This window comes from Tenrec ecaudatus, chromosome 3 (assembly GCF_050624435.1).
Source record: "Tenrec ecaudatus isolate mTenEca1 chromosome 3, mTenEca1.hap1, whole genome shotgun sequence".
NCBI lineage: Eukaryota > Metazoa > Chordata > Mammalia > Afrosoricida > Tenrecidae > Tenrec > Tenrec ecaudatus.
In genome coordinates this window covers 105,611,215-105,623,236 of record NC_134532.1, presented here as the reverse complement: position 1 = coordinate 105,623,236, position 12,022 = coordinate 105,611,215, and the positions used below count along the sequence as shown (strand labels likewise).

The 12,022-nt window shown below is 36.8% G+C and overlaps 1 protein-coding gene across 1 annotated transcript in view; it reads left to right on the top strand.

The window, feature by feature from the left end:
* The first annotated feature begins 3,583 nt into the window (after positions 1-3,583).
* Positions 3,584-12,022, top strand: part of UGT8 (UDP glycosyltransferase 8) — a 73,290-nt gene continuing 64,851 nt past the window's right edge. Inside the window, exon 1 of the mRNA XM_075544841.1 lies at positions 3,584-4,405. Within this exon, the coding sequence (XP_075400956.1) occupies positions 3,584-4,405 (822 nt within the window). The remainder of the gene's footprint in view (positions 4,406-12,022) is intronic.

Below are 12,022 nucleotides of genomic sequence, written 5' to 3'. Positions count from 1 at the left end.
TTGAGTAGAAATTGACTGTAGGACATGTAGGCAATGGATTGGGTTTGGAGGGTTTTAATCACTTACGTCAAGGAAAGAAAGAAACAAGGCTAGTCTGTGTTTTCCCCTGGAGGGAGGAAGGGTGCTGTGACACTTTAAATCCTCTTCTTTGGCCTGAGGGGGATTTTTTTTTTTTTTTTTTTTGCAATGGAGTGCTTTTAACATGGAACATCTGAAGTCAAGTGCTACTAAAAATTCTCATTTTTCCAAGATTATTCTACTCTTAGATATTAATGGCTTCCCTCTTGTTGAGGGAAGGGTACATCTATTATGTAAAAAGTATGAATTTTTTTTACTGTTTTCTATCTTGGATACGGACATAGAAATAATTTTAATGTAAATAAAGAAAGGGTGTGTATTTGAATATCCAAAAATTAATTTTGAATTTTCTTTGTTATTGAGCATTTTACTTGATACTATATAGTAACCCTAGTATACCATAAGCCATGAGATAATTTGGAGAAGCAAAGGATTAATATTGAGTATATATTCTTGTTGAGAAATTCAATCAAATAAGCAAACTAGAGAAAACATTGTGTTATCATTAGGAGGTATTTTGCACAAATCATAATGAGAGTGTGGTTAGAATTATAGTTGAGTCAAAGGCAGACTCTAATTATTTGAGTAGGAAATGCATCCCAACATGAAGGAGTAGGTTTAAATTTAATATATAGTTACTAGGGAACTTAAAATATCCAAATAAGTGTGAAAAAGTAAAGGAAGCAAACGACACAAATTTTCAACCGAAAATTGACGCTGAAATAAGTTTGATATTTGACTTTGTTGTTGGCTGTGAGTTGGAATCAACTTAATAACACTGAGTACAGTTTTGTGTGTTGCTGGCTGTGATTAATCATATTTTATGTCTATGATGCTATGAACATATGACTTACGTACAACCCATAGTTTGAACCTGTAAACCTCTAATATTAAAAATTCAAGGTATATAGTGATTTGTAATTGTAATATATTTAATATTTCAATCATATTCCTCTATAAATTATTATTAATTAGATTAATCTATTCCTGTCTTCTGGCTGTTGCGTATTTACTGCTGTAAATGAATTCATTGCACATCTTTGTACAGAAATGCTGTAAATTCTGATTTACAAAGCTAAAATAGTGTGTACCAGCTCTTTTAAAGAATATTCACATCAATGTACATTTTCAAAGACAAGCCTTTCTACTCCACTTCAGAGTAACAGTCTAGGAAACTCACAAGAAAGTTCTACCTTGTGCTATGGGTCACTATGGGTCAGCAGTGGATTCAATGGCAGGGAGTTTGGTTTTGATACCTTTAATTAATTGTTTTGAAGAATAATGAATATACCATGATATGTTGAGCATGTTCATCCTTTTTGATTTTTAATCTAGGTCTTTGCGTATTTCATTAAAATGGTTTGTTTTCTCAAGATGTTCTTAGGAATTCTGTTCACTCTGAGTTCATCAGTTTCTAGTCTCCTTAATGAGCAAGTGTTAGAGTCTCTTTTGATATCCATTTTTTTTTTCTTCTTACTCCTTGAATGCCTTTCTGCTTTTTCACCATTGAAAATGCAAAACCCAGTGGATAGCACAGTCGCTTATTATTGATTCATTATCAGTTGCATCTTGTGGGACATGCAGACAGCGATTCCAGCGGTGGGGAGTAGCTATTGTTTTGCTTAAAATTCACAACTGAAATTGGTAGTAAGTCCACTTAAATGAGTTATTTCTTTCTTTCGAAATGAGAGAAGATAGTATCAGAGATGCATTGAGGAAGTAGTGCAGTTGAATAAAAGCTTAGAAAATTTGAGTGTACTTAGTTCTCTTCCTTCATTGATCATGTGATTGTGGAATAAATTTACTTTATGGCCACAGGAAATGTTTTCTCCAATTTTGGGGAAAAAAGTGTGATTTAAGTAACATTTAATAAGGCTATTTATAAATTTGTAATATTAATTTTTATATATACCCTTCATAGTGCAATTTCAGCTTACTAAGAAATAGTTTGAACATGTTCTTGGAGCAAGGGAGGGGGAAAAAAGCACCCTGTAATATGATGAAATATGATAGAATCTGTGATTTTCTTACTATTAATTTTTGTTCTAGATTACTTGAAATGGTTAATTATAGACTAGATACACTTGTTAATGCTACCTTTAAATGGTGAGAATATGTGGGAATAGGGTGGTTAATCTATGATAATAGGTAAAAATCGTGTTGATTTGGTGCTGTATATAAATCTTTCTGGAATTCCTTGAAATAAAAGTGCCCAGTTTGCATTGGCAGTTGTTATTTAGATCTTTTCTCTGTTTGGGAGCTAATCTAAAGTCAGAGTTTGAATTCTATTGAATAGGATAGAGGAATTTGCATGCTATATGTCTTCTGCATGAAAAATACTTATTTATAGTATATTGTAGAGAGACTATCACTTATCTGTCAGAGACTATCACTAATCTGTCAATTTGTCACACTGTGGGATATTTCTTGGAAGTATGACCAGAGTGCTCCCTTTGTACATGTCAGGAGAGACCAGTTCCCAGAGAAGGACATCATGCTTGGCAAAGTAGAGGGCATATTTATTCATCAATCACTTAATGTTTACTGAGAGAGAGTTACTTTCCTGAATTGTTCTAGCAAAACTTTCACTTCCTGAAATCAATCAGAAAATTTATGTTATGTAAAGAATGCTAGGATACTTATGGTATTTATGTCAAGGGGAAGGCATGTGAAAGATAATGTTTTTCTGTATGTGAAGGCATAGTCGTTTCCACAGAACTACTTCTTGGATTATTTATTTTCTCAAACACAATCTTACTTTGGTATGCTTTGGTCATAATTGAGAATCTAAGTGCTGAGATAAAGATGATTTAAATAAAAGAAACGTGTTGATATACCTGGGAAGTAAAAATTCTAGTTTTCCTTCCTGATATAATATTGACTCTAAATTAGATGAAAAATAAATATTTCACAGGTATTATGAAAGTGAGAAGTAGCATTTGTCCGCCCCTATAGCAGTTTCATTTCAAATAAAAAAATAACCTACGTTTTTCTCCCCATTATTAATAATCCCAAACAGATGCACTTTGTATGTTTCAGTTTGGTGGCACCGTTGTTTCTCGTTCTATTCTTAAAATGATTTTCCACAAATAAAAGGATAGTTCAAATAAAGGGGAGGGGGATAGGATGAATTAAAAAAATTATTTCTTAGGCAAAGAGTTGTTGGTGATGAGTCTTGTCAAGTTGATTCTGACTCAGAGCTACCCCTGGTGACTAAGTAGCACTCTCCTATAGTGTTTTCTTGATTGTAATCTTTAGAGAAGTTATCAACAGGTCTTTATCTTGCAGATACTGGGGATAAGGGTGGGTTCACTGCCAATCCTTCAGTCAGCAGTTGAGCTCTTAGCAACTGTTGCTAGCACCAGGGCTTCTAGGTAAAGAGTAGGTGGTTCACATTAAGTATTGGTAGTCAGACTTTGAAAACAAACAAGGTTTTGTGAGTATGCATTGTTAATTGTAATGATTTCATCCAGTTGTAAGCTGTTTTCTGGTTGTCATTTCAGCTATGAAGTCCTACACTCCGTATTTCTTGCTCCTGTGGAGTGCTATGGGAATAGCGAAGGCTGCCAAAATCATCATCGTGCCGCCAATTATGTTTGAAAGCCATATATACATTTTCAAGACGCTTGCCTCTGCATTGCATGAGCGAGGCCACCACACAGTGTTCCTCCTCTCTGATGGCAGAGAGATTGCTCCATCTAATCATTACAGCCTCCGGCGCTACCCAGGGATCTTTAACAGTACCACCTCGGATGCTTTCCTCCAGTCCAAAATGCAAAATATTTTCTCTGGGAGACTGACAGCAATCGAACTGTTTGACATACTGGATCACTATACTAAGAACTGTGATATGATAGTTGGTAACCATGCTCTCATTCAGGGTCTGAAAAAGGAGAAGTTTGACCTGCTGCTGGTGGACCCGAATGACATTTGTGGATTTGTGATAGCCCATCTTTTAGGGGTTAAATATGCTGTGTTTTCAACTGGCCTCTGGTATCCTGCTGAAGTAGGTGCTCCTGCTCCTTTGGCCTATGTTCCAGAGTTTAACTCACTCCTCACAGACCACATGAACTTGCTGCAAAGAATGAAAAACACCGGCATTTACCTCATTTCCAGACTAGGAGTCAGCTTTCTGGTTCTTCCAAAATATGAACGGATAATGCAGAAGTACAAGCTGCTGCCGGAGAAGTCCATGTATGATTTGGTCCATGGGTCCAGCTTGTGGATGCTGTGTACTGACATAGCTCTGGAATTTCCAAGACCCACCTTGCCTAACGTCGTTTATGTCGGAGGGATCCTAACCAAACCGGCCAGCCCACTACCAGAAGTAAGGTTTGCTGAACACTTTTGTAATTAAAAAAAAAAAAAAAAATATATATATATATATATACAAAGTCGTTTTTTATTTTGGGGAGAGATAAGATGGTTTGTTTTATGACATAGCTACTCTCAAAATCCCTTTATTTTCAGATAAGCTACTTACCTGGAAGGATTTCCTGCTTTGAATGAGCATCCATGAGATGCTGACAGATCGCTCTGCTACATGGTCAATAGACTAGCAGAGAAACAGATTCTAGATCAAGTAATCACTTTAGTGGTGGCCCTGTAGGTTAAGCATTGGATTACTAATCATAATTAGTAATTTACTCTGGGAGAAAGATGATATGGTCTGCTCCCAGAAAGATTTATGATCTTGGAACCCACCCACCCCCTCCTCCCAGTTCTACTCTGCCCTATGGATAGCTATGAGTCAGTTGACGGGGCAGCAGTTACAGTGAATTAGATGGAGCTCTGGTGGCATCATGGCTAAGCACTTAAATTGCTAATCAGAAGGTCAGCAGGTCAAACTCATCAGCCACCCAACCCAAAAAAAGTGTGTCAGCCTGCTTTCATAAATATTATAGCTTTGGGGAAGTTTTGTTCTGTCCTGTGGAGTTGCTGTAAATTGGAACGGACTTGATGGCAGTGGGCCTTGGCATTATGTCAGGAGAATGTTTAGATGGTTAATTTTATTGAATTTACATGCATTTATTTTTGATTAAAAGCAGAATCTTCTGTGTTCTATTCCCCACCTACCATCCTCCAGAACAACCAATAACAATAAAAATGTCTCAGATCTCTGAACACTGGGTTGGGGCAGGCTTAGATTCCATGAATTCAATTAAATATACCAGTTTTTATCATGTTGATTTCCGCTCTTGGAGAACCCCATCTGTGTCAAGATACAACTTCTTTGGAGAATCATATGTGGGTTGTACATTGACCTACTAACTACAAGGTCAGCAGTTTGAAACCACCAGCCATTCCTCAGGAGAAAGAGGAGGCTTGCTATTCCTGTAAAGAGTTACAGTCTCAGAAACCCACAGGGGCAGCTCGACTCTGTCCTGTAGGGTTGCCATGAGTCAGAATTGGCTTGATGGCAGTGAGCTTTTGGTTTACATACCAAAAAGTTTATGTCCCACTCTGAAGGACATAAAAATGAGATGGTAAGTTTGATCAAATTAGGGAGCCAACTCATTTTAAATTCGGGAGCAAATTTGGTTGTTTTAGGAAAATCATCTCTTATTGCTATTGCATTTCAAAGATGGAGTTAATGGAGCTGTAAGAAAACCTGCTCTGTAAGGCAGACCTACACTATGTCCCCCCTCCTCCCCCTTCCCTCCAGTGGTTCATTTGTCAGTAGACTTATTGATAGCTTTATTCTTCATCTTAGTTTGTTTATTATTTATTTAAAATGATCAGTAGCCATACTTATGGTAAGTATCTATTGTTGTGGTGATTGTCTAACTTAAGATCAATTTAGGATTAAACTTTCCATCATATGTCATTTATCAGGGAATTGAAGCCAGTCCCATAATTTCACTATTAAAACTAGTTTTTCACTTCCTTCTGAAAATCGTCACTTTCAGTACTTCTGCTAAATAGTTTATTTCCAGGTTTACTCATGCCATTAAAAAACAAACAATCAGAACCAACAAAACTGTCAGGGCCATAATGGAGACTTTTTACTGTGCAGGCACAGAATAAAGACAGTAAGGCAGCTATTTCTCATAGAGTAATGATGTGCTTGGAACTTATGAGTCGGTATTGACTTGATGGCAGTGAGTTTGGTTTGGTGTAGATCAGAATACGTAGCTATTGTTTCTTAACATATTCTCTCTCTAGCTCCATCTAGTTCTGTACTTCTGAATGCAATGTTTGCATTTCTCCAACTTTTCCCAGAAGAATCCTATGCTATTGGAGTTATAACACATCAAAATGGCAGTTTAGGCATCCTTGTGGGCCTCAAAGAGTGCTTCTTTGAATTTTTTTTTTTCATTTGTGACATAAAAATAGATCAGAAGATTAGGGCATCAGCTTGGCTGGAGTAAGGTTTCCTAACGAATTTCTCATGAGACAGCCTTTGTTACCCTTGAAGCGTTAAGCAGGCACATTGTTTTGGTAGGAAAAATGCCTCAGTGCCATGTTCCTGGCCTTTATAGTTTTAGTTTTAAGTTTTCCTAAAAGCCCCTGTAGTTGTTGTGTGTCCTTTGAGAAAAATCTACTAAGGTTAGTTTTTAATAGTCACCATAACCATCTGAACCAACCTCTCTCCCCTGAATTTAACTGGCCCAACAGATAGCTTGGAATAGCACTGCTTTGATTGGTTCTTTTCTGTAGGCATTACCATGAAACAAAGCCAAGTAAATGTACAATCAAGAAGAACTTGTCTATAGCCATCCACTGATTGTACAGGCATGTAACACATTTCATTTGAAATAAACTCGTACATGTATGATTGGCAGCCCTTATAACAGTTATTTTTAATTTTAATGTGTAAATAAATAGTATATTTATTATCATCCAAATTTCCGTTAGAGTATGAGTCTAAAGGGCTGTCTTTAGTTCAATGTGCCATTAAGTTTTCTTCAATTAAGAATTATTTAAAAATGGTTGTTTGTACTCCTGCAACTATTCTTACTATGGTAGGGTTTTATATGTTTAGAAATACATGTGTTTCTATTGGGACTTCTCTAGTACATTCATTGAATATAATAAACTAGATCTTAGTGTTCTAAAAGTTACTGAGTTTCTCAAATGCCTATAATTTTACAGGGAAGAGTGACACTAAAACAATACGGCCCAGCAAGTGATTGCTTAGAGCACCTGGTTCACTAATAACAGCCTAATTGTTATTGCTTAGGTATCTTACACTGCAAATGGATTAGATTTTCCAGATGTCTGGAAATGATTTGACAGTGGGATTTGAATTTCACATTTGGAATAAAGGGGTACAGAAATTTTTCAGAAGACAAATTTTAGAAACTTTAATAAGGTTTGAGCCTCTATGACCACATAGTTCACACCAACATTTAATTTAGTTTTTCTCAAAATAGAATATATTGCTCTGATAAGGAAATACATGGCATTGTAGTGCCCTACTTAAGGCTAAATAACTGGCTTGTGGCAAAGCCAAATATAATGTGGATTGTCCTATAATTGATTGTGTTGTGAATATTGCTACATCTTTTGTCATTCGTCTTTTACAACTGGATAAACTATGCAGAAACTGGTGTCTATTTAATTTTATTTGATATCTCAAAGAGGGTGGTTATATTAGTACATCTCCCACCTCTAGGATTTTTTTTTCATCTTCTTTCTCTCTTAAATAGAGGGAAAATGACAGGAAAGTATGGTAAATGGGTTACAGCCCATTTTGAGTGCCCTAATAAATGAGTGGATGCTGATGGGTATGTTTTCTCAAGGTCAGAAGAATTCAGAAGGCAGCTTAGTGGAACCTTGGAATGCTGATTATTTTTAAAATCTTAGTGATATTGTTTGTGGTTTCTTGATGGAGGAATTGGGATTTCAGCTCGTCTTCTGTTGGCCTAATAATCCCTGGTGATTCTATTGAATGAGCACTGGGTTGACTCTTTAAAACCACCAGCTTCTCCAACAAAGAAAATTGACACTATCTGCTCAGGTAATGATTTACAGCCTCAGAAACCCAATACAGGGTTGCCATGATTTGGAATGGACTCGGTGTCAGTGGGAAAGTTAGTCTGTTGGCCTGGTACCCTCCTCCTCCTCTGTCCTTCCCACAGGGGAGAAGCCCAATGTATATACGTATACTAGCAGCCAAAGATCCTGTTCAGATTCTCCTCCATGTTCAAACTCAGATGAACTAGACTAGATAACCCAGAAGCCTCAACAAAGTGTAGACTTTCCCCCCTAAACCTAGAGTGCAGAAACAGCAGCCCATCCTAATCTTTGTACCTGTGTCTTCTTATATCTTTAAAATACTGTATTTTCCATGTAACCATCTTCTATGTAATGATCACATCAGAATCACCTGCCAGGCTTGTTAAAACACAGATTATAGGACGAGTTTTCAATTTTGTCACTAGGTTGGAAATGTAATTTTTAACATTTTGAGGTGATGCTGTTGCTGTCGGGGAACCATACTTTGAGAACCACTGATGTACACTAACTTTACAAATGTGATCCGTACACTTTAATGACATTATGTAAAATATTTTATTTTAAAATAAGCTTTTTTTTTGCTGAGGATTTTTTCTCTTTCAGGAAATTATTTTCAGTGTAAATTGATAATGTGAATATACAATATCTAGCTAGATTTTAAGAACTACAAAGAATCTAGATCGCATTTTACATCTATGTAGCTTACTGCCCCATAGCTCTATTTAGTCAGTTTAAGATGTTGCTGTTGAATTGCCAACCTTTCTCTAAAGATTTAAGTAGAAGAAAATAGAAGGTAAAACAAATTAAATATGGATCAAAAGGGGGAGGGAGAGACAATATGTTAAATTTTAGCCTAACTATATTTGCAGTAATTCAGTGCACTCAAGTTTGAAGGCAAGATTATTCAAATCCCTTGTTGATGTTTTGAGAGAGTTCAATATAGCCTTAATTTGTGTGGGGACTCTATAAATCGATTTTGAATTTTCACTGTCATCATACCTTTCTGAAAACCAGATGCTCAGAATTCATGCTATAATACAATTCACTCATGTGACATTGTGTTTCATTCTTTACAATCCTTGGATCACATAAGTCAGTGTGCTCCTTCTCTGTGGAATTAGCTGATACTTCACTTAGATGGTTGCTTGTTTTAAGACAAACCTATAAGCCCCAAACCAAAAAACAAACTGACTGCCATTGAATCAATTCTGACTCATAGTGACCCTGTAAGACATGCTGGAATGTTCCCTGTGAGTTTCTGAAACTAACTCTTTATGAGAGTAGAAGCCACAGCTTTTTCCCACAGAGCCACTGATGGTTTAAACTGCCGACCTTGTCAGCAACCCATGAAGCTATTTTTTCAGTTAGTTGAGTATAATCTGATTTCTCCACCACTCTTTGCTATAGGACTTACCGTATATACTTGAATATAAGCCGACCCAAGTATAAGCCGAGGTACCTAATTATAACCTGGGAAACCAGAAAAACGGATTAACTCGAGTATAAGCCTAGGGTGGAAAATGCAGAAGATAATGGTGAGTTTTAATAATCAAAACAAATGAAAATAAAATTATTAAAAATTGAGACATCAGTGGGACAATGTACTTAAGTATTTATTTTAAATAAAAACCTAAATAAAAGGATAACAAGTCATTTAACATTAGTAAACCAGCACAGTAAGTGGAAAATAGTTCAATTAAAAACAATAAGGTATCAACAATGATATCTTAAGAGTACTATTCTCTGAGCTCAATCAACAATCAAGCTAAAATGTAAAGAGTTAAAATCCTTCAAAACTGGATTCCTCGTCATCATCCATACATATCCCAGTGCAGAGCTTCAGCTGGTGTGAGGTCATCCTAGACGCTGTCCCCACTGAGATCGCCGCCATCACCATCACTGCTGTCATTTTCATACAAAGCGCAGTCTTCACTGCCATCCATAGCATTGCTAATACTACATTTCTGGAAGGCACGTCACACCGTGTCTTCTGGAATGTCTTCCCGTGCATCTCGAACCCACTTTGCTATTAACTCTATGTCAGGCTTCATGAGATTTCCTCCTTTTGTTAGTCGGGCTTGACCAGATGACATCCATTCATGCCACATCCTTTGTACATGGTCTTTAAAAGGCTTATTCAAAGATACATCCACAGGCTGCAGTAAGTAAGTAAGCCCACCTCGAATAATGGCTAAAGTAACTTGACTAGATTTTGCCAATTTTTTTATGTCATCCGATAGGTGGGCTCTGAACATATCCCAAACAAGTAACGATGGCTTTTTCTTTAAGGCTGCTCTTGGTCGTCGGTTCCAAATTTCTTCCAGCCGTTTTTTTGTTCCGTTTTCATCCATCCAGCCTTTAACACGTGCACGCACAGTAATTCTTGGTGGGAAATTGATCTTTTTAGGTAAGGTCTTTCTTTTGAAAATAATGACAGGATACAGTTAGTTCCATTAGCCAAACATGACAGAACAACTGTAAAGTGTTTTGTTTTTTTTTTCATTTCCTGTGGTTTTGAGAGAAATGGTTTTTTTCTTCTAAACTTGCTTGGAAGATCAAAAGTCATGACAGTTTCATCCATATTCCCAATATCTGCCAGGTCATAATTATAAATCTTCTTTGTTTTATAATAAATGACTGGGATGACATACGGTAATTTTTTCTTCAAGGTCTTGTGGCAATTTTGGGGAAATCTTTGTTCTTTGTCTCAAACATAGTAGGCCAAACCTATTTCTGAAGTTAAAGACAGTGATTTTCCCCCTGGAATTACTTTTTTCTGCAACGTGAGAGCTACTCATAAAAATGTGAAATACACAGGAATCAAATTGATCATTTGATTAGGGCTTGCAATTAAATCATGAGCTCAAAATCCATCCGTATATCTAAAGTTTATATATATCCCTGTACTCCTATACTTGCTTTAATTTTCTTAAGACAAAGGTGAATTTATGTAGGTATACCTGATAGTCTATTTTATAGTCGGCTAATGGCCTTTCTCTGCCTGATGATAGTGAATTTCTCCATTATCCCTTTTAACAGAGGTAATCAGTTTTATTCTTGTGTAGTTCACTGTTTTTTGTGTAGCTCTCATGATGCTAAAAAATAGTGTTTTCCAGAAAGAAATCATTGGCTTTACCAAATTCTATCATATGATCTAAGGTATTGTTTCTACCACCAATGCTATAGTTCTTTTTCTTTTTTTAAAGATCATTTTATTGGGGGCTCTTACAGCTCTTATAGCAATCCATTCATCAATTGTGTGGAGCATCTTTGTACATATGTTGTCATTATTATTTTCTAATCATTTGCTTTCTATTTGAGCCCTTGGTATCAGCTCCTCATTTTCACTCCCTTTCGTGACCCCTTGATAAATTATAATTATCTTCATATTTTACACTGACGACTGTCTTCCTTCACCCACGTTTCTGTTATTCTTCCCCCTGGTTGGTCGTGTGTGTGTGTTTAACTTTGATCCTTGCAATTGGCTCCCGCTCCCCTCCTCCCCCCACCTTTCCCGTACTCTCTTGGTATTACTACTTTTTCTGTACTTGAGGGGTTTATCTGACCTGCATTCCATATGTCCTGAGCTCTTAACTGCATATGCTCCAGTCCAGCCAGAACTGAAAGGCAGGACTGGGGTCATACTAGTGGGGGGTGAAGAAGCCTCAAAGAACCAGAGGAATAGTGCGTATTTCATGGATGCTATACTGCACCCTGGTTGACTCATCCCTTACTTATGATTCTTCTGTGAGGGATGTCCCATTGTCTACAGAGGGTTTTTGGTCTCTGCTCCTATCCCCCTTGCTCTTAACAATATGATTTTGTTTGTTTGTTTGTTTTGGGTCTTCTGATGCCTGTTCCCCAATCCCATCAACACTTCATGATAGCACAGACTGGTGTACTTTTTCCCTGTAGACTTGTTGCTTCTCTGGCAGATGACTGCTTATTTAACTTAAAGTCTTTAAGACTCCAGGTGCTATAT